Source organism: Schistocerca serialis, chromosome 7 (assembly GCF_023864345.2).
Source record: "Schistocerca serialis cubense isolate TAMUIC-IGC-003099 chromosome 7, iqSchSeri2.2, whole genome shotgun sequence".
Lineage (NCBI taxonomy): Eukaryota > Metazoa > Arthropoda > Insecta > Orthoptera > Acrididae > Schistocerca > Schistocerca serialis.
In genome coordinates this window covers 512,775,306-512,799,211 of record NC_064644.1, presented here as the reverse complement: position 1 = coordinate 512,799,211, position 23,906 = coordinate 512,775,306, and the positions used below count along the sequence as shown (strand labels likewise).

Sequence of the window (23,906 nt, the reverse complement as noted above, 5' to 3'; positions counted from 1 at the left end):
ATGACGAATTTTCTGCTCAGTTTTCATACTTCCAATGCCAATATAGTTCTTTAATTCACTATTACTTTACTCTTCAAACAGGACTCTGATTCAGACGATTAATTTACTGCCCGACTTCCAGTTTTATTCAGCAATTTCTTATTGTATTACTGTTGTTGTTAATCTTTAGAGCCATTAATGTGAGTAGTACTCTCTCTTTTTGTTCCGTTTATCTTGCTTTCACCACTGCTGCGCACAGATTATTCTGCATCTGTTCCTCAAGTTCCTTCTTTTGTTGCCGAGCCCAGCAGGCTCTACACTGATCGCTGGATAGCCGTCTGGGGCAGTCGCTCTAAATTTCCTTTACAGAGAGCTCGCTATTTAAGGAAAATGTCTGTTTCGTACACTTATAAATTCTTTTTATGTTTCACTATTATTATTATTATTGTTATTATTATTAGTGGCAGGACCTGCATTAGTACAAGTGTTGCCAGTATTAAACTGATTAGTTCATAGCATTAGGTTCACATTACCACTACAGACACTCAAAACATTTTAATACTGTTTGTCACATTAAAATTGTTATTTCTTATGTAACTATGGTGTAGAAAAGGTACTTATGTATAAAAACCCAGGTCCGATGTAGGAGAGATCCTGATAGCCCTACTTATGAGGTTAAACAAATAAAAATAAAACATTATGCCCATCCGTTTAATAACACGGTGGTGCACATTTGGAACGCAGTGCAGGAGGGATGGTGCGTGGCATAAATTCGACAAGCCTTTGGTAGGTTTCTGGGTTTATGCAGCACAATGTAGCTAAGCATAGGTCACGCAATCCACATAAATTAAAGGCAAGTGCTTTGTGAGCGCGGAGCTGGCACCCGATAGAGTCGTAGATGTGGTCCATCGGGTTCAGAACAGCCGAATTTTATGGCCAAGACGTGAACGTGAGTCCAATGTCTTGCTCCTCAAACCACTATAGCACGAATCTAACCTTGTGACACGGACAGTTATACTGCTGGAAGATAGCATCGCCGTCGGGGAAGACATCAAACGTCAGTGGCCTACAGTAGTGTTTACGTGACCCACAGCTGTCAAGGTCCGTAGATTACTATCGCAGTTGCCATGGCAACTGGGTGTTGTGTGATGTCCTTAGGTTAGTTAGGTTTAAGTAGTTCTAAGTTCTAGGGGACTGATGACCATACATGTTAAGTCCCATAGTGCTCAGAGCCATTTGAGCCATTTGCCATGGAAGCACAGGTGAATGTCCCGTACAGTGTAATATTGCACCACTAGCCTGCATCCGCGGCGCGGTGCCTGTTTCCAGCAGCCGTTAGCTTGGACAAAGGCGACACCACCATCGACCTGCTGTAACACCGACGAGGCAACGCGTTTGAATAGACCCGCAGTCTATGAATATACCCATAGTCTAGTCTCGATGAATCCGTGACCACTGCAGTCCCAAGTGACCATGTTGCCGGGTCAGAATGAGAAAGTAGGGGTCACCTGCTGCTGAGTACAACAATGTGCACTGAACCTGTACCAACATTGTATTCTGGCGCCAGTCTGTACCACAGGTCGCCGACCACACCCCTTTACAGAGCGGATGTCAGTTGACTCTACACTGTTTTCCGTGATGAGGTGTTTACCGCCAACATCTTGTCGGCTACATTTCGTTTCAAAGTACTTCAGCCACTTTCGATTGTTGTTCACGTCAGTAACGCTCCAACAACCGACCATGTTCACCGTTTTCCGACGTGCTCATTTCCAGGCTCCAAGTTGTAACAATCTACCCTTCGACAGTTCCATTCGCTGTCCATATCTTCTCCAGAATAGTTTGTCATTCGTATCTACACCTATTATATGGTTTCCTTACCGTGTCACGTATCAGCAACACAGCCAGGCGCCATTTTGTTTGATGTTGGCCACGATCATAATATTGTTTGTCGTTCGGCCGCGTAGACAGGTGAGTTTGTGTGTGCGACATGAGAGCATGCACTTACCTTTTCAGTGTTGTTACTGCTATCGTTACAAGCACACCGGCGTTTTCCTAGCGCACTGATTTCACGTGGTCATAGGTTCCGTGGGGTTATACGGTCTGCATTTATCTACTTCACTATCACTTAGAACAAGTAGTAACTCACGTGGTTTTAGATCAGGTAAATCTGAGAGGTGCGTCAGATATTGGAAGCCTTCGCATAGTTTGCGGAGAGCTGTGTGTCTGTGTGTGTGTGTGTGTGTGTGTGTGTGTGTGTGTGTGTGTGTGTGGGAGGGGGGCTTTGCATCGCCACGATTAACTGTAATAGTTGTAGTGAAACGGTTATGGGCGTGGTTGAAGTGGTGCTCAGGATTCTGCACTCTGTTTCGGGGGACATGGGTTCAAAGCCTTTCCAGACGTCCAAATTTACGTCTCCCATAATTTCCTTGAATCCTAGGATTTCCTCCTCTATCCTTTCCCCTCAAATCTTTGTTCTTCATCGCCGTCGGCATGCTAAACACTCATCTTTAAGGTTTTAAGGTCAGCACGATACCATCGCTGTTTCTTGTGAGTCCTAGGAGCTTATTACAGTCCTGAACTAAACTTCTGTCACCAGGGAAACGCATAAGCTTTCTTTTCGTAGAGGAAGTAACTACGTAGAATCATTTGGTTTCAGCTCAGCTGAATATAGCCACCCTGTGACTTCGTTTTCTGCCGGCCGGGGTGGCCGTGCGGTTCTAGGCGCTACAGTCTGGAACCGCGTTACCGCTACGGTCGCAGGTTCGAATCCTGCCTCGGGCATGGATGTGTGTGATGTCCTTAGGTTAGTTCGGTTTAAGTAGTTCTAAGTTCTAGGGGACTGATGACCTCAGCAGTTGAGTCCCATAGTGCTCAGAGCCATTTGAACCATGTGAACGTCGTTTTCTTTCCGGCTGAGAATAAGAAACAAAACACTGTTTTCGCTTTCATGGGTGCAACAAATTTGACATTCGCACAACGTTTCCTTAATTTGAGCATCCTTGTTTTGATACTTTCCGAACAGAAACTCTGCAGTACACCAGCCTAAACCACCGTTGCATAATGTTTAATTTCGGTGTTTGGTACACGTTGTCCTAGCCAGTACGATATGATAGTACTGGCAACTGCGAGAGATCACACAAGTATTTTACTTTCTTGCGTTGTTTAGCTTCGTACCTAAATATGCTAATATACTTTGTGTGTGGAGGGAGTGTGGAAGTACTCCACGAAAAGCGGAAAATTTAGGGCAGCGCAAAGTAGCGCAGAAATAATACGGATCTGCCCTTAGCAGGACGACGAGGGAACATGTAGTATGTGTGTGTTCCGTAACAAAATAAAGATACAAAAAACAGTGAAAAGATCTCTGTAATATTTGTCGATTCCTAGGAAGACTGCAACAGTGAGCTGCGAAGTAAGATGTTCAAAGCCTTGAAGAGAATGTGAACAAAACGCAGGGGCACGCAAGTAACCCGAGATATGGTGCAGTACAAATGGAACATAATGAAAGAAAAGCCTGTGTTTTGATTGTTTATGGGCTGGGATGCTGTTTGTGGTACCTGCAAGCAGTGATGAACGGCGTAAAAGAGCTTTGTAATGGTACTAAAAGATAACGTATACCAATCAGAAGATTATGCACAGAAGTTTCTTCTTTTTATCAAAAGTAAAGGGCAATTTGATTTTATACAGCCTACTTTCAACTTTGTATTATATATTGTGTTCCAAGGCGTAAGTGGAAAACAGGTGCAGAAAGGAGAACTGCTTCTTCCTATTTCTGGAAGTTAAAAATCCCACCACATGACGAGAAGACGTCTTCTGCACCAACAGAGGCCGTAACACTATGTGTTGTAGTTCAAAAAATGGTTCAAATGGCTCTGAGCACTATGGGACTCAACTGCTGTGGTCATCAGTCCCCTAGAACTTAGAACTACTTAAACCTAACTAACCTAAGGACATCACACACATCCATGCCCGAGGCAGGATTCGAACCTGCGACCGTAGCAGTCGCACGGTTCCGGACTGCGCGCCTGGAACCGCGAGACCACCGCGGCCGGCGTGTTGTAGTAGAAAAGCAATTGTTGAAACGATAGATATGCCCTCTGTTTTAATTAACGGTCAAGCGAATGTGGTGAGAGTTTTAAAGTTCTGTGATTTGACCAACTTGTTTCGTAAAATTTTAGTGAGATGTTCCTAGTATGCTAACAGGGTTACTGGCTCACGCGGTTGTTTTTTTTTTTTTTCTTTTTGTTTTGTAAGTGTTCAGCCATTCACATTTCCCTGCGCCTTTCTTTTAGCTCTTCCATCGCTTTACTTCTGTTTTCATCCCATGTCTAACACCTTTCGCCCTTTCTCAGTTGTCGTAAGGCATGTGAGATAGAGTGATTGTGTAAGTTGACGCGTGTGATGTGGGAGGGAGTGAGTACCATTTTAAATGCTTTCTCCTTATTGCGTGACAACAATTTTAGTCGTTTTCTCCACAGTCGTTTCTTTTAATGTGTGTGGGAGCTGATAAACTCGGTGTTGAGCGCCTTTAAGACACACACACGCGCGCGCCCTCACGCACACGAACACACACACACACACACACACACACACACACACACACACACACACAGGCAAGCTCGCGCGCGCACCTTATTGAAACCATACATCTGAAGCAAAGCGTTGTAGGGAAGTGAAACGACGACACTGCTAATAAAGATTGAGAAAAGCCACATCAAGCGCACGACGGGAGACGTTGCCAACACCGAACCAGTCGAGAAGCTGGCGAGTGCCTTTTGAAGGGGGGAACGGGTGAAGGACGCCTTTGGATCAGCGGAAATTCTGCTCACTATTGGAAATATTGGTTGTGTCAGAAGTTGGCTAATTAATTGGCCGTCCCAGCACGAAGTTACCGTTGTCCTAGACTGTCAGTCTTGTTAAAAGTTTAAGCTACTTAACCTAAGTAGCAGTATAAGCTGCTTAGTTGGCGAGCAAACATGACAGAAAACAACGTTTGAATCGACAAGAAACTGACAGACGGGTCAACAGAAATGCGGCCACTGAAGGCTTTAAAGAATTAGTGACCTATTGGATAATGTTAATGAAGCGGATTACAAGAGTACCATTTGTTTCATCGGTCTCTGATTTTAAGATACAATGCTATAAAGAAACAAACTCATTTTGTATGGAATTTTTCGACTGTCCATTGTGACATAAGCGCAATTGACGCAAGAAAATCTGCAACGTCATTTGTTTCACAACCAAAACACACAGCACTATGGATCAATGCAAAATAAATTATTACAATGATAAATGGACGGCACTTATGCAGTTTAGGGGTTACATGCACTGATCACGAGAAAAGTATCTATTTTTGAAGGAAAAGCGTATTTCTGAAGATATAAGCATATATATATGCACAGAATACCAAAAAAATACTTATTTTCATATGGATGCAAAAAAAGTTCAGTTAACTGTCTGCTTTCACCAAATTATTCATATTGCTCTGCCAGTGTGCTGCAGACACTTTAATATGTTTCTTCACAGAGTTCTTTACCCATAGGTAATGCTTTGTTTCATACATCCTAACCATGATAGCTATTGCTGGCTTTGCATATTGTTGCATGTGGTATATGTCCCTGTTGCTCACAGTTATGTATCTTGATCAGTGCACCAAACAACCTATATTTTTCTGTTGAGGCTATCTGTTTTGAAGTATCGCATATTACTGTGTGTGCCAAAATGTCGAGACATTTTCCAGATTTGAGTGACTTTGTAATGGAAGATATAAACCATGTTATGGAGAACACCCAAAGCTATATACAATGGGCTAGGGAACAAGTTCTTTTGAAGAACGGTATGGTGTGTGAAAATGGGAATTGTGTTGGATACAACAAGATGAAGCTGGAGAAAACTACAGGTAAAGATGGCGAAATTTGGCGCCGCTCCGTTGGCAGGGACTGTAGAAAGAAAATAAGTACTTTTTTGGTGATGAGCGCATCAGATATGAAACAAACAATTTTTGGTATTCAGTGCTTATATATGCTTAGGTCTTCAGAAATACGCGTTTCCTTCAAAAATAGGTACTGTTCTCGTGATCAGCGCATGTACCCCTAAACTGCATAAGTGCCAAATGGACAGTATAAGAGTAACCTAGTAGCTAAACCTACGTACGAAGCATGTCAAAAAATGACGGAACAGGTGACCAGAAAACGTCACCAAATACCCGATGGAAAGTTCTTCACGACACACTGTATCGTTTACAGCACTCCAGTCGCTTTTTGAGTGTTGTTAACTGCTGAGCTGTTTTAACATACCCTCATCTACATCTATACTCTGCAAGCCAATTTACAGTGTAGGTCGCGGAGGGTAGTTTGTGGGCCTCTGTCAACCCCCGATCCCCCCCCCCCCGCCATCTTTTTCTCTGACAGTCCTGAATGGCTTGTAGGAACTATGATTGCTGATAAGCCAAGGTGCGAGCTCGTATCTCTCTGATTTTACCTTTACAGTGTTTCCTCGAGACACATGTGGGATGAAGCAGTACATCAGTTAACTCTCCTTGCAAAGTACGCTCTCGAACTTCGACTGTAACCCACAATGTGATGCAGGAAACATCTCTTACAGCGTCTGCCACTGGAGCCTCTCCGTGAAGCTTTCGCGCTTATAAATGAAACTGTGACGTTAAGTTCTGATTTTGTTTGGCTCTACTCTGCTTCGTCGATCCGTTCTTTCTGGTACGGACCCCAGATTGACGGCCAATATGTAATTATTGGGGGAACAGGAGTTTTGCCAAATACCTCGTTTGTGGATGGATAACATTTCTGAAGATTCTTCCAATGAATATCAGTCAGTATTATTTATTCGATCCATGTCGGGTCGTTCCGTGCACATACACTACTTGCCGTTAAAATTGCTACATCACGAAGATGACGTGCCACAGACGCCAAATTTAACCGACAGGAAAAAGATGCTGCCATATGCAAAAGATTAGCTTTTCAGAGCGTTCACACAAGGTTGGCGCCGGTGGCGACACCTACAACGTGCTGACATGAGGAAAGTTTCCACCGATTTCTCATACACAAACAACAGTTGACCGGCGTTGCCTGGTGAAACGTTGTTGTGATACCTCGTGTAGGAGGGGAAATGCGTACCATCACGTTTCCGACATTGATAAAGGTCGGATTGTAGCCTACCGCGATTGCGGTTTATCGTATAGCGACATTGCTGCTCGCGTTGGTCGAGATCCAATGACTGTGAGCAGAATATGAAATCGGTGGGTTCAGGAGGGTAATACGGAACGCCGTGTTCGATCCCAACGGCCTCGTGTCACTAGCAGTCGAGATGACAGGCATCTTATTCGCATGGCTGTAACGGATCGTGCAGCCACGTCTCGATCCATGAGTCAACAGATGGGGACATTTGCAAGACAACAATGTTCGGTGAGGCTGTACTTTATCCACTAGACGACTAATCGGTTCTGAATCGAACAACTCCCAGAAGTCGAGGAACACTGTACCTACCTGGATGACCCATCCGCTGTTTTCTTAGTCCAGTGAGGGACCAGACCGAGCAGCGACTCACAAGATCGCAGGTTTCGAAAAACTTGTCGATTCCTACGGTGGAGATTTTCGGTCTCCAGATAGGTCGCAGTTCAGGAAACTACGAACAGCAGCGACCAACAGCTGTGTTCTGCCTTTTACAATTCACTGACAGAGAATTTATCTGCTCGTCAACAGTCTCAAGTGTTTTTTTATGCGCAGTACCACGAATAAGGAATTTCATACTTTATATTTGTGCTTATTCTGCAATGCTGTACAAACAATGACTCTCTCGTTGTCTCATTTCGCCTTTCTTGTGTCTCTGATAGCGTTATGAAAGTCACGTCCACTGTTTGTAACGTTATTATTCTACGTACTTCTTTGCTGCACGTGCTTACTGACGTAGTAAATTACATTGTAGACACACGGGATTATTTGCATTTATTTTATAAGTCCAACCCCTCGTCCAAGTCGTGGGAGATGGGCAACGGCACAAAGTAGGGGATTGCCTTTAGGGGCGATGTACAGCGGGGACTTCGTGTGCCCCAGGACCGCTACGGTAGCTGAGAAGGCTCTACGGGAACCCTGAAACGTGACGGCTAACGGGGCTCTGGTGAAGCTGCGATAGGCCTAGCAAGCCAGTAGTGGATAAATCAACTGCTTTTAAAAAGGGAACATGCCTCGGATCACGGAACGGATTTAAAGGAAACCGACCAAGCAATGGAATAGGATTACGAGATGGTTTACGGCTGGGCACCTTAAACGTAAGGACTCTAACTGGGAAGTTAGAAGAAATTGTAGAAATGATGGAAAGGAGGAAATTGGACATCTTGGGACTTGCTGAGACTAGGTGGAGAGGAGTTGGTGAAAAACCACTAAGTAAAGGATGTAAGCTGTACTGGATAGGGAATGAGAGGGGAAGAAATGGAGTGGCAATAGTGGTCAGAGAGGGTCTGCAGGAGGAGGTGGAAGGTATCAATGATCGAATGATAAAAGCCAGAGTACGGGTGAAAGGAAAAAGCATTGAAATCATCCAAGCATATGCCCCACGGGTGGGGTGTACAAAAAAGGAGGAGAAGGAGGAATTTGAAGATGACGTGCAAAAGCAGCTAAATGGAGGAAATCAGATTATAATAGGGGACCTCAATGCACATGTTGGCACAGACAGGAAAGGATTCGAGGAGATAATGGGACCAGAGGGCTGGGGGAACCGAAATAGAGAAGGAAAATTGTTGCTGGAATTCTGCAAGAGGAATGGGCTGGCGATCGCAAATTCCTGGTACAAGAAGTGGAGTAGTCACAAAATAACTTGGTACAGTGGGGACTGGTCCCAAACTTCAGTAGGTGACTATGTACTAGTGGATAGGCAGATGATGAGCAGCCTCACAGATGTTAAGGTCATACCATCTGAGGCCTTAGACAGTGACCATCGGCTGTTGGTAGGCACCCTGAGAGAGAAAAAAGATAGGAGGGCAACAGATATACAGGAGAAAAGGTTGAAGACATGGATGCTGAAAGAGGATGAACGGAGGACCCAGTACCAGACACTGATCAGGAAGAAGCTGCCAAAGGAAGATCAGAGAACAGTGGAAGAAGAATGGGGCGATTTTAAGAGGGCTCTAGTTGAGGCAGCTGAGACTGTGTGCGGAAGAACTAGCACAAAGAGGAGAAGTAGGGAAACCCCATGGTGGAACAACATATGTAAAGAGGCAGTACTTCGAAAGAACAAAGCCTTCAGAGAATGGTTCCAGACCCGAACAGAGGAAGCTAGGGTAAAATATAAGGAAAGCAAGAAAGCGGCACAGACCATAGTAAGGGCGGAGAAGAAGAAGTGGATGGAAAAATGGACAAGAATGTTAGAAGAGGACAGTGAAGGGAACAAAAAAGTACTTTACACCATGGTAAGAAATAAGAGGAACGATAGAAGCGAGTGCCTGAGGATCATGGATAATAATGGAAGAGTTGTGGAGGAAATGCATGAGCTCAAAAAGATTTGGAAGGAGTACTTTGAAGATCTGTTGAATGCCGCCAAGCGGGTAACTAACAGCGATGGAGAGCCTAAGGCAGCAGACGATTATAATAGTGGGGAAATTGATGATCTAACTTGGAATGAAGTGGAATAAGCCATAAAGAGGATGAAAGGGGGCAAGGCACCAGGTTGGGACGAAGTAACAGTGGATATGATACGAGCAGCAGGAGAAGTAGGAACCCAGTGGCTATACAGAGTGCTGAGGATGGTGTGGAAGGAGAACAGAATTCCTAAGGATTGGAAGAAAGGAATTATAGTCCCGATCTTCAAGAAAGGGGATAAAAGGAGATGTGAGAACTACAGAGGAATCACCCTGCTATGCCACTGTGGAAAAATCTATGAAAAGATGCTGGAGAAGAGAATAAGAAGCAGTATTGAAAGTAGACTGCAAGAGGAGCAGTACGGTTTCAGACCGGGAAGATCAACAACGGACCTCATATTTGCGGTAAGGCAACTGCAGGAAAGGCACTATGAGTACGGAAAGGACTTAATCATGGCCTTTTTGGATATTGAGAAGGCGTATGACAGTATCTGTAGGGACAAGCTCTGGGATGTGCTGAACGCAAAAGGGATAGATGAAGAGATAACACGAAAAGTCAGAAAAATGTATGAGGGAAGTGAGAGTTGTGTGAAAGTGGGGAGGGAACGTACTGCATGGTTCAAGCTGGAAAATGGGCTGCGACAGGGAAGTGCACTTTCGCCTTTATTGTTTATTATTGTTATGGATGAAATCCTACAGCAAGTATCAGATGCAATTGGAGATCATAAAATGAAAGCAGTGCTTTTTGCCGATGACCTGATGTTATGGGGAAATTGCGTGAAGGAGGTGCAAGAGCAGTTAGATGCATGGGAGGCAACGGCAGCACAATATGGAATGCATTTCTCTGCAAAAAAAAAGTGAAATAATCGTCACAACAAGGAAGAAGAATAGGCCAAATGTGGATATAACTTGTGGAGGGGAAAAACTACAAGTGGTAGAGAACTTCAAGTACCTGGGAAGCGTGATTGAAAGTAAGGGGGGAAACGCAATGGAAATAAATGAAAGGTGCAGAAAAGCAGGGCAGTTCTACAAATGCATTAGGGGGCTTATTTGGAGCAAGGAGGTGCCACAGAAATCCAAGGGAATTATATACCGAACCTACTTTGTCCCCATATTGACATACAGAAGTGAGACATGGGTAATGCACAAAAGCGACAAAAGTAGAATACAGGCTAGTGAAATGAAGTTCCAGAGGAGCAGGTTGGGTGTAACAAGACGAGACAGATTGCGAAATTTGTATGTGAGGGAAAGACTAAAGGAGGAACCAGTACAGGACAGGATAGAAAAATCAAGACTGGAGTGGTATGGACACATGAAGAGAATGGATGAGGGAAGAATTCCAAAGAGGATGTTTGATCTGCAACTGGAGGGGAAGAGGCCCAGAGGAAGACCAAGAGATAGATGGGTGAAGGGAGTGAAGGAATGTGTGATGAGAAGAGGAGAGAACTGGACGAAGGTGGAAGAGGGGGAATGGTGGAAAGACAGAACACGATGGAGAGGCTTGTGTTCCCGACAGACCCAGTCAGTGGCTGGAAACTGTCCAAGATGATGATTATGAATGTGCCATACATTTAGTATCCTGGGAGCTTAAATGAAAACTTGTTTTGTACACAAGAGCCTATTACTGTGCTGCTAATGGCTTTATAATCTTTACCATTTAATGCTACGAGAGGTCAATTCGTTACGCTAGTAAGTACGTAACGCTTTTTGCAGTACGTTAATTTTTTATAAAACACAGGAGATGTATTCCTTAAATATTTGAAGTCTTTCGTTAATTAATAATCTTTTCCTCGCTGTTTAGTCCCTGAAATTTTACTGCTTTTCTTTGGGGTGTAAACCTCAACAGTGGCTCCTATCTTTATGAGAAGTGACGTAAAGTGATGGAGATTTACGTACTGAGGCCAATAACACTCCAACAGAAATTATTCACACTGAACCTTCGATGCGCTGTTAGAACATTACAGCAATAATGATGTAACAGTTCTGATTTTTTTTTATTTTTTACGTTTCATACACATTTCAGCGTTGGTAGTTCATAATCTTCTTTGGTGTTCGTAGCATACTTGATAGACAGTCTGTTATGCGCCTTCAATGACAAGCCACTCAACTCCCTAGTCGTGGCTGAGAGCTAAAGTCAGTTCCTCAAGAAAGTGTACGCCGTTATCTGTATGAGATGAAAGACACTATTATAAATATATGTTTACAGGAAAATAAATGTTATTACTAATTGCTGAATTACGTAATAGTTAATCCAATCACCGCCATCATCGATTATAGCTTGGCACCTTTTTGGCATGATTTTCAAGAGATTTTCTGCGTATTCTCACGGTAACGATCTCCATATCGTCTTGATGATGTGACGGCTGCTTCAAAGTATATATTGGCTTTCCTTTAAGCTTCATCCTAATATACTATCTTACATTTTCGATCGAATTGGGATCCGGAGACATTGCAGGCCAATCCATCGTGGACACCCCATTGTCTCGTTTCCTCCCTGTACAGAGACGACTGTGATGTTTCGGATCATTATGCTCTTGAAGCACCCAGTTTTCCATGTTCGAACCAAATAGCTTCATAACGGACCTCAGAAAGCATTATTGATAAATATTGCACATTTTTTCACGGTTTAAATTGGCTGTAACAAGTGCAAATAGCGAAACTTCAACTGACAAAACAAAACATTGAACTCTCTCACTGTCTATCTATGGACTGCGAAAAAGTGCATTGTGTACAGGTCGAGACCACTGCCAGAGATGTAGCTGCAGCGTTACATTTAAAATTATGGCGTTCACTTGTTTGTGGAACTGAATCTATGCACACTTGTATCACACCACTCTTTAAAGTACTTTTCATACGTTAAAGCATGGAAATTCCCGCACTTGACCAGGTTTGTACCCTGGGTTGCCATCCGTCAACTACATCATTCAACCAATCCCTTCAGTAGATTACAGCAGCAGGCGGACCCTTTCAAAACAAAAAGTAACGAATTTAGTTATTCGGGGAAAGAATTTCAGCTCGTCAAGGGTTCCTCTCCTCCGCCCTCATCTCCTTCTCCTCTTTTCACTCGCTCCTTCTCCACCTCCAAACCCCCGGATTCAAATGGTTCTGAGCACTGTGGGACTTAATATCTGAGGTCATCAGTTCCCTCGAACTTAGACACTCTCGTAGCGACAGTTCATAGGCGAAGTACTGATGCTAAGCTGTGTTCGCATCCACCCTCTGTCCATAATCATGTTGTATAAATGGAGATGATGTTTCAACTGCTGACGACGCCTTTGGCACCATTGTTTTATTAATCTCCATTGCAGGATGTAATTTTAGGTATTTTACTTCTGATGAAGGTATATTTATATATACCGAAACCATGGTCAAGAATTTTAATAAATCTTTATCCTGCAACTGCTGTGGCTGTCATCATTTACCGTGAATAGCCCAAAGACCTCACTCACATCCATGCCCGAGGCAGGATTCGCCTCGAGTGAAGCGCTAGAACCGCTTGGCCACTATCCCCAGATTATTCGGAGGCTCACCTGCAATAGCACGTGAAACGGGGGGTGGGGCTGCAAGAGGAAGAGAGTTTGGACGGAAAGAAGAAAGTCGAGAGTCAAAAGTTGGCTGTGTGGTTGGTTTCGCTACTCTTGCTGAGACCATAGGACTCGCACTGCACGAAGATGACCGGTGTCATCATTGAGTCCCGGTCGGGCGCTTGGTTCTCACACATGAGCAACGCAGCCGACACTCGTCATAAAGCAAGATAACTCATTTGCAACAAGAGATTTTCCGATGTGTTCGGGTTGGCCAATTTGAACGAAATACACACAGCACATCCGTTTTAAGAATCCAAATGAACAAAGCTATTCTGCAGACCCAGTTGACTCTAAACATACAGTCATCAGTGATTACCAGTGTTTCCGTTGCCGGGGCCAGCTATCTATCTTGTCACCCCATTTCCTTTATGAACCCTTATTCTGATATTAGGCAGAAATAGTCACCAGTCAGCTAGCAATACCGAGAGCCTTTGACCATTATACTAATACCAATCATTTACAGTGGTTCAGTTCTCCATATTGCCAAACATATGAGCTTTCTGTGGTTCCCCAAAGTTGCTTACAGCAAACGCCAGGATATTTCTTTTGTAAAGGAAGCTGTAGATTTTCTCCTCCATGCTTTCCATCTTCGTCTGTAATGGCCTCATCGTCTATGAGACTTTAACCCTGTCCTTGCTTCAGGCATTTTAAATTTTTTACAATGGCACGATCTTCCGACGACCATCCTTATGGGGCTATCTATGTTGCACATGGCTTACAGTTTACTGGTCTTGTAGATGGTCGGCGATGTATGTATCGTGTTAGGTGGTATTTGTTACATATATTCAACAGTTATAACTCACATAACAACCGTTTCCCTTCCAAACAACAACCACAATGACGACGACGACGACCACCACCACCACCACAATAGATTAAATGTCACCAACCATGGCACACCAAGGAATTGCCCCCCAGGGGGTCCACAACTCTTTTGTGGATACCTGCGTAGTGAGCATGGGACCCCGAGCTAATGTGGCCCTCTTTCCTTTCCGGGCTGCATACCTTCCTTTTCCACATCCTTCCCTATCCCCCATCTTCGCCCCCACACCCCTCACCTCTGGCTCTTTCATTCCCTTCCTCCCCCTCTGGGAGTATGGTTTGCGTTACATTTACGAGCGTCCGTCTCCGGACATAGGCACATTCTTTGCCTTCTCTGCTTGTATGTCTTCATCCTTCCTTTGTCCTTCTCTTTTCCTTACCTCTTCTCTTTACCCTTTTCTCCGCTGCGGCGTTTGAGACCTGTCTTCTTTCCTTTCCCTTTCTTTGTTTTTCCCTTTCTCTTTCTTCCTCCCTGTGCGTGTCTGAATGCCAACCCACGCATCTTCGTGCGTAGCCGGTGACGGGGTAACGCGTAATTCCCCGCCCCGGGTAGACAGGTAGGACACGTGCGTACCCCCTTGTAACGGCCAGGCCCAAGGAGGGGTGATTACCCGAGCTGATACCTTCCGAAAGTGCCGATTGGTCCCTCCGTCCGTTTGTCGGGAGGTGTGACCTGAGGTGTGAACAATCACCTAAGGCGGGAGTGCCCTCAGAGAGGGCCCCAACAAGGGAGGAGCGCGCCATCAGAGGCGCCGGTAATCATGGGGGATTCTTCCGCAATGGTTTCCTCATCTTCCACTATGTCTGCTCACAAGCGTAAGTTCACTCAATCTCAGCCACAGACAGTTCTTCCATCGTTGCCACAGTTCCTTGTTGTTTCTCGGTCTGACGAAGGTCACGACTTCTCCACGGTTAACCCTTTCATTATTCAGAAAGGTGTCGACGCAATTGCAGGTCCTGTGAAGTCTTGTTCCAGATTACGGAATGGGACCTTGTTGTTAGAAACAGTCAGTGCTCTCCAGGCACAAAAATTGCTGTGTACTTCACTGCTCCACACCTTCCCTGTCCGGGTTGAAGCGCACCGCACTTTAAATTCCTCACGTGGAGTCGTTTATACACGCTCCCTCGACGGATTGCCTGACGAAGAAATTCAGCACTACCTGTCTGACCAGGGCGTAACGACTGTTCATAGAGTTATGAAAAGGGTTGACACGAACATCGTTCCAACCTGTACTGTCTTCTTGACATTTGACAAACTCCCATCGAAAATAAAACCGGGCTATGAGATAATTTCCGTTCGCCCCTACGTCCCAAACCCTATGCGTTGCTATCGGTGCCAGCGGTTCAATCACACCAGCGAGTCCTGTTCCAACCCAGCCAAATGTGTTACGTGTGTCAAGGATGCCCATGAGGATGCTTGTCCACCTCCATCCCCTCGTTGCATCAACTGTATGGGTGACCACGCTGCTTCCTCTCGAGATTGCCCCATTTTTAAAGACGAAAAGCTCATTCAGGAAATCAGAGTGAAAGAAAAGGTGTCGACCTTTGCTGCTCGAAAATTATTCGCAGGCCGAAAGCCCACTGTGCCTCAGACAGGAAAATACAGCACTGTCCTTGCCTCTCCTCGGCCAACAAAGGAGGCGGCCACGCAGATTTGTGATCTCACCTTTAGTGACACGGTCGTCAGATCGGTCAGCGCAAAGATCGCCCGTTCAACCTCCCCACTTTTGCCTGCTCAATCTATGGCTCACCCTTCATCGGGTTCTGCTAAATCTCGATCCCAAAAGTCAGACACCCGGACTTCCAAAAAAGAGCATACTCGTGAAGATTTTTTACGCACCCCAACTTCACAACCATCGGTTCCTCCTTCATCTAAACATCATGTTTCCAAGAAAGCTAATAAGAAACCCAGTTCCTCTCCTTCTCCACCACGGCGTGTCTCATCTACAGCACCACCTGGCGGTAACCGCCCTCGGCCGTCTTCTGTGTCGCCGAGGCGCACTGCTGGCGGCTGATCAACCGGCCGACCGCTGGTGGCAGGAGCTGCTCCTGAACAACCTATAGATCAGGATCTTTTGCCTTCGGCTGAGTGCCGTTCCACGCTGTCGGTCGCAAGCTTTGAGCAGTCGTTGAGTTGACGGCAATCTTGGTCACATTCTTCCATTTTCTGTCCGCCCTATGTCCATTATCCATTGGAATATCCGCGGCATTCGAGGCAATCGGGATGAATTGACGATCCTCCTACCATCCTACTCGCCGGTCATCTTCTGTCTTCAGGAAACAAAGCTGCGTCCCCACGACCGCTTTGTCTTCCCCTATTTTCAGTCAGTCCGATTTGATCTCCCCTCTGCTGAAGGCACTCCAACACATGGAGGACTCATGATTCTTCTCCATAATACTCTCCATTATCACCCAATCCCCTTAAACACTTCCTTCCAAGCAGTCGCTGTCCGTCATTCCCTTTCTGGATACACCTTCTCTCTTTGTACTGTATACATTCCATCGTCCACATCAATGGCACGAGCTGATCTCCTTCATCTTCTTGGTCAGCTTCCACCCCCCTATTTGCTGGTTGGGGACTTCAATGCCCACCACCCGCTTTGGGGATCTCCACATGCATGTCCGCGTGGCTCACTATTGCTAGACGTCTTTCACCAAGCGGATCTTGTTTGCCTCAACACTGGGGACCCTACATTTTTGTCTGCCTCCACGACAAATTTCTCTCATTTGGACCTTTCGGTCGGTACTGTTCCGCTAGCTCGGCGCTTCGAATGGTTCGTTCTTGCTGATACACACTCGAGTGACCACTTTCCATGTGCCCTTCGATTGCAGCCACAACTGCCTTATATGCGCCCGAGACGCTGGAAGTTTGCGCAAGCCGATTGGACACTTTTTTCGTCTCTAGCGACATTCGATGACCGTCACTTTCCTAGCGTCGACGATGAGGTCACTCATATTACAGACGTTATTCTTATAGCTGCGGAACGTTCAATACCACGCACCTCCGAATTGCCCCAGCGCCCCCCCAGTTCCTTGGTGGAACGAGGCATACCGTGACGCAATACGTGAGCGGCGACGTGCTCTTCGTGTTTTCCGCCACCATCCTACTTTGGCCAACTGTATCCGCTATAAGCAGTCCCGTGCACGATGCCGTCGCGTCATCCGCGATAGCAAGAAGGGATGCTGGAAATCCTTTACTAGCTCATTTAACACCTTCACTCCCTCCTCGGAAGTTTGGACTCGGATTCGACGGTTATCTGGCGCGCCTAGTTTCTCCCCGGTCTCTGGGCTCACTGTCGCGCATGATACGTTAGTGGACCCCGTCGCAATTTCTAACTCATTGGGTCAACACTTTGCTGAGATTTCGAGCTCTTCAAATTACCCTCCCCCCCCCCCCCCCCCCCAGCGTTTCTCCCGAAGAAACGTGCAGCGGAAGTGCAACCACTTGCATTCTCCTCTCAAAATCGCGAAAGCTATAATACTGTTTTCTCCATGCAGGAACTCCAACATGCACTCTCTTCTTCTCGCTCCTCCGCCCCAGGACCGGATGGTATCCACATCCAAATGTTGCTGCATTTATCATACCATGTCTGCGTTACCTCCTTCGCCTTTATAATCGAATTTGGACCGACAGTACTTTTCCCAGACGATGGCGGGAAGCTATCGTCGTTCCTGTTCCGAAACCTGGAAAGGACAAACATCTCCCCTCTAGCTATCGCCCCATTTCTCTCACGGGTAGTGTATGTAAGGTTTTGGAGCGTATGGTGAATTTCCGTTTAGCTTGGTGGCTGGAGTCCCGCAGTCTTTTAACACCTGCCCAATGCGGTTTCCGAAAGCATCGTTCTGCAGTTGACCATCTTGTTTCTCTCTCCACTTACATCATGAACAATTTTCTCCGGAAACGCCAAACAGTAGCAATATTTTTTGATCTGGAGAGAGCATACGATACCTGGTGGAGGACAGGCATCCTCCGCACACTGTTCTCTTGGGGCTTTCGAGGTCGGCTGCCACTTTTTCTTCGCGAATTTATGGCAGAGCGCACATTTAGAGTGCGGGTGAACACCACTCTCTCCCGTACTTTCTCCCAAGAAAACGGGGTACCCCAGGGCTCCGTGCTAAGTGTTGTACTGTTTGCCATTGCCATAAATCCAATTATGGACTGTCTCCTTCCCGATGTCTCAGGCTCCTCTTTGTGGACGATTTTGCGATCTACTACAGCTCTCAACGGACCAGCCTTCTTGAACGACGTCTTCAAGGATGTCTCGATTGCCTCCACTCTTGGAGCATCGAAACCGGCTTCCGCTTATCTCCCAGAAAGACCGTTTGTGTTAATTTTTGGCGTCGTCAGGAGTTTCTTCCACCCTCCTTACATCTAGGACCTGTCAACTTTCCGTTGTCGGACATCGCTAAATTCTTGGGTCTTATGTTTGACAGAAAACTGTGCTGGTCCACCTATATTTCGTATCTTTCGGCTCGGTGTCTGCGATCCCTCAACACCCTCCGTGTCCTGAATGGTACCTGCTGGGGAGCGGACCGAGTGGTCCTTCTCCGCCTCTATCGCTCCTTAGTGCCCTCGAAATTGGACTATGGAAGCATAGTTTACTCCTCTGCTCGGCCGTCTATTCTTCGTCGTCTCGACTCTATCCACCACCGTGGATTACGTTTAGTGTCTGGAGCTTTTTACACCAGCCCTGTGGAAAGCCTTTATGCTGAGACTGCTGAATCTCCGCTGTCCAGTCGGCGAGCAGTCCTTCTGAGTCGTTATGCTAGCCATCTGTCTTCCACGCCTGCTAATCAGGCCCATGACATTTTTTTCGACGCCTCCTTGGATGTAGGGTATGCAGGCCGCCCTTCCTCCCTACTACCACCGGGAGTCCGCTTCGGTCAACTGCTCCATTCTCTTTCCTTCCGCTTTCCTAAAACCTTCTTGACAACTTGGGGTACAGCGCCGCCTTGGCTCCGTCCCCGGATCTGCCTGCTCCGTGACATTTGTCAATTTCCCAAGGATGGTACCCCTTCACTTGTTTATCGTCGGGCATTTGCTGCTCTGTGTGCACAAATGAAGGAAACCACATTTATTTACACTGATGGCTCGAAAACATCGTTAGTTGTAGGGAGTGCCTTTATTGTTGGCGACACCCCAAATCGTCCGCAGCTCGTGGTCGTGCGGTAGCGTTCTCGCTTCGCGCGCCCGGGTTCCCGAGTTCGATTCCCGGCGGGGTCAGCGATTTTCTGTGCCTCGTGATGACTGGGTGTTGTGTGATGTCCTTAAGTTAGTTAGGTTTAAGTAGTTCTAAGTTCTAGGGGACTGATGAAGATAGATGTTAAGTCCCATAGTGTTCAGAGCCATTTGCCACACCCCAAATCGATTTCGGCTTCCCGACCAGTGTTCGGTTTATACTGCGGAGCTTTACGCTGTTCTCCAGGCTGTCCAATACATCCGCCGCCATCAGCGGATACAGTATGTTATCTGCTCAGATTCTCTCAGCTCTCTCCTCAGTCTCCAAGCTCTCTACCCTGTCCACCCTCTGGTCCACCGGATTCAGGACTGCCTGCGCTTGCTCCACTTGGGGGGCGTCTCGGTGGCGTTCCTCTGGCTCCCAGGACACGTTGATATTTGTGGAATTGAGGCGGCCGATATAACGGCCAAGGCTGCAGTTTCTCTTCTTCGGGGCCGGCCGGAGTGGCCGAGCGGTTAAAGGCGCTACAGTCTGGAACCGCACGACCGCTACGGTCGCCGGTTCGAATCCTGCCTCGGGCATGGATGTGTGTGATGTCCTTAGGTTAGTTAGGTTTAAGTAGTTCTAAGTTCTAGGGGACTTATGACCACAGCAGTTGCGTCCAATAGTGCTCAGAGCCATTTGAACCATTTTTCTCTTCTTCGGCCAGCTATTCGATCAATTCCCTTCGCCGATCTACGGAGTGTTTTATGTCGTCGTGTTGTTCTTTTATGGCACGCACATTGGTCGACACTTCCCCATAATAAATTGCGGGACGTGAAAGCTCTTCCCTGTGCTTGGACTTCTTCCTCCCGAACTCGTCGTCGGGAGGAGGTTATTTTAACTAGACTCCGGATAGAGCACTGTCTCTTTAGCCATCGACATCTTTTAAGCGGTGATCCTCCCCCACTCTGTCCCCACTGCTCTCAGCTGTGGACAGTAAGACACCTTCTCAATGAGTGCCCCTAATTTACTCCGTTACGCGCCCGTCTACAGCTATCGCCTGATATATCGTCCATTTTAGCAGATGACACGCGCTCGGCCGATCGCGTTCTCGAGTTTATTAGTGCCAGTGAGATGACGTCAGTCATTTGAAGCTCTTTTTGGGGACAACCAATCCCTTTCTGTAGTGGATTTTTAAGCTTTCCTTCTGCTTTTAGTTTCTCCAATTTTTTGAGTTTCGTTTCCATTGCTGCTGGTTTCCATTTTCGTTTTTTACCGTTTCCTAAGTCACAGACCCGGCGCTAATGACCATAGCAGTTTTGCGCCCGAAAACCAAAACAAAAAAATACCATGGAATCGAATCTTATTTTTATGTCGCCCCATCCCAAACAAACCCATAGGAACGCAGTGTTGTATGACTAACATTAGTGAGTGTAGAAACGCCGAAAACGATGCATTCGGCCTAATACGGATCGATTTGGATTATTTTGTCATTCCTCCTCCTTCTTTCCCCCAAAACCTAGCCAGATGAGTTTTTTTAATTTTTTTTTATTGTTTAGATGATACGTCATATCGCTATTTCGTTTCGTTTCGTTCTCTGGCCTTTGTCCCGCTCCAACGCGGGGTCGGCTTTGTTATGACGGATTTGACAGTGTTAATTGCAGAGGGTGGCCAGATGCCGGTTCTGCCGCCATCCCGAACCCCCCAGGACGGAAGTAGTGTACCGCAGCAGTATACGTCTAGTGTAAGTCATGAAATAGTACGAACGTTTTCAAACGTCAGTGAGTCGTGTAATTGAGGCAGAACTTGGGGACCATCCCAGTATTCACCTAACGGGATGTGGATAACATAAGTCATATCGCTATCAAAATTGAAGGTACAGACATGCGTGCTAAGCGTTACGTCGAGTGCTGACCGCTCGCCCTCCGCTTGTTGCAGGTGAAGTGGGCCAAGCAGCAGGTGGTGCTGTCGCGGCCCAAGCGCGACCTGCTGCCGCTGTCGATGCAGCTGAGGCCCGGCCGCAACTACCGCCAGACGGTGCTGCTCAACGACCCACGCTGGCAGCAGATGTGGTACCTGGTGAGTCAGTCACATTGTCTATCATTGCTTCTGGGATTGTTTGCGTGCTGTGCGTCTGAAACGTCTGAGCATGCTGTGAACGCCGAGAAGCTGTCACTTAAGCCCACTTCATTTGCCACCCCTGCTCAGCGCTAAGGGATAATGGAAACGCATAGTACCAATGTCTCGCCGACTTTTCATCCACTGACAACTCAAATCTTGAAACTTCCTGGCAGATTAAAACTGTGTGGCGGACCAAGACTCGAACTCGCGACCTTAGCCTTTCGCGGGCAAGTGCTCATCACTTGGAGACGAGGTAGTGGCAGAATTAAAGCTGTGAGGACGGGGCGTGAGTCGTGCTGGGGTAGCTCAGATGATGAGCACTTGCCTGCGAAAGGCAAAGGTCCCGAATTCGAGTCTCGGTCCGGCACACAGTTTTAATCTGCCAGGATGTTTCATATCAGCGCACACTCCGCTGCAGAGTGAAAATCTCTTTCTGGAAACTCAAATATTGTTCCACTTTTACAACAGCGATTGTCACTGTGCATAACAAGATATTCATAATAATCGTAGGCATTGTCTCGCTAACGAGTATTTTTTATCTCCCCAGAGAGCCATTCTCCTTTATAAGATGGAAGAGACCAAGCCTGGAACCGCACCTTTTACTGGAGTGAGTTAACGTCCGCCGGCAGGAGTGGCCGAGCGGTTCTAGGCGCTACAGTCTGGAACCGCGCGACCGCTACAGTTGCAAGTTCGAATCCTGCCTCGGGCATGGATGTTTGTGATGTCCTTAGGTTAGTTAGGTTTAAGTAGTTCTAAGTTCAAGGGGACTGATGCCCTCAGAAGTTAAGTCCCATAGTGCTAAGAACCATTTTTTGAGCCACCGGCTGCTGCGGATTTTTTATCGTGACATTTCTTCCCCTACTTTGCTATTCTACTTGTTCAATCTTAGTCTTCGCCAACGTTGTTCGAAATATTGTGAGCTCTTATAAATATTCAGAAACTACGTTGGACGATCGGAATCAGTCGTTTCCCAAATGATAGCGTCTAGTTATTAAAGTGTGATTTCAGAACGCCCTTGTACAGTTTAAGTTGCCATAGTTGTTTTCGATTCCCATATTTGAGTCCGGAATACATTATTTGTTTTGGCAGACGCCTGCTGGGAATTCGGTTAATATGGCCAGACCCTCGAAATTTCACTTTCAGGACTTACCTGACGTAGTGCTGACGATATTTATCGAGAAGCTTCATATGCTTTCTGTAGGTTAGCTAGGTGTTAGACCCATAAGTAAGAGTTCGTATAATGGTGTTCTGATAGGCAAGGAGATTGATCACTGCGCTGGAGTTATGGTTTTCAAAGGTCCTGTCAGGGGTACGCCTACAGGCTTTGCTGTCATATCTTATGCAATAGTGTATTTCAGTGTCAGTACCTCATTTAGTCCATAGAAGACTACAAAACAACAAGAAAAGAGCTCAGCATTTCACCACTGAAAGTTATGAATCGGTGTGTGTAATGGTATTTTGCGAAGATATAACATTTGAATTTTCCCAATGGTATCATGAGGCATGACGCACTTATGAGCCGATGCTCATATGTGCCTCATGGAATCCATTCAGAATTGGGTGAAGGGCTTCCTTGAGTTAGCCATAACAACATTATCATTTGCGTTCTGGAGTTTGATGACAGAGGTTCTCATTACCTTCGCTGTAGCTCGGACTACTAAGTTCGAAGAAGCTCGCATTTGTCCTGTATACTGTTTAATCTTCGATGGGAGTTTCCTTCATCGAATTATAGTCAAGTTCCAGTAACTACTGAAATTAAATAAATGCATCAGACATCCTTGATTAATTCCAATTCGTTTTCGAAGCTCCTCTGGGACTACTAAAATTGCTGAAGTTGGTGACGTTAATGGCGTCATTCAGCAGGCGAAGTATTTGCATACGTTTAGGAGTGGATCTCGTTAAGTCTAGGACCCTCGAAAGAGTTGACGGCTAAGAGAATCGGGAGTTTTGATGGGATCTATGAAAGCACATTCTCGTGGTCTACTGGCAGGGTATCTTCAGCAAGGGGCATTAGGCGGTTGGATAAAATTATGGCACGGATTTTCCCAGGAGCAAAAAGTAGGGACATTCCAGTGCAGTTGTCACAGTCGGCTTTATTCCGCATTTTGAATATAGTAAGTTAGCTGGAATGGTTTCCGTATCCCATATCTTGATTATAAGCAGGTGCATGTGTTGTGAGCTTAGACTCTCCTTTCTTGTAGAGCCCTGCAGGAATCCCATCTATACCAGCTGTTTTGTTGTTCTTCAGCTAACGTATGGTATCTTCGAGTTGCTGAAAGGAAGGAGCATCGTAGAGTTGATACTGAGTGTGTCTTTGAGAAATTGTATTGAATAATTTTCCTCAAAGTACGTGTGCCTGTTTAGTAGTTTCTGCAAATGCTCCTCACATAGTAGTTGTTGGAGCAACTGTCAAGAGGAACAACTCTCAAGAGGTCTAGTGTCATCTGTGAATCATAAGGAATTTAGGCCTTGGATGGTTGCACTATACTTGGTTGTTGGGGCGCTGGAAAATGCCCGAGTGTTGTTAGTGTCATCTATGTTCTGCGTTTCAAGTGATTATGTTTTGCACCATTCATCCACAGGTCCGAGATATTCTTTGAACGTCAGCTTCGGCTGTTAGGAATTATTGTTTCTTAAGGGGTTGAATTGGTG

General features: G+C 46.1%; 1 protein-coding gene across 1 annotated transcript in view; it reads left to right on the top strand.

Annotated features, from left to right (window-relative positions):
• LOC126413181 (furin-like protease 1, isoforms 1/1-X/2) overlaps positions 1 to 23,906 on the top strand; it is a 232,847-nt gene that overhangs the window by 100,203 nt on the left and 108,738 nt on the right. Inside the window, exon 2 of the mRNA XM_050083077.1 lies at positions 21,072 to 21,212. Coding sequence (XP_049939034.1) covers positions 21,072 to 21,212 — 141 coding nt within the window. The remainder of the gene's footprint in view (positions 1 to 21,071; positions 21,213 to 23,906) is intronic.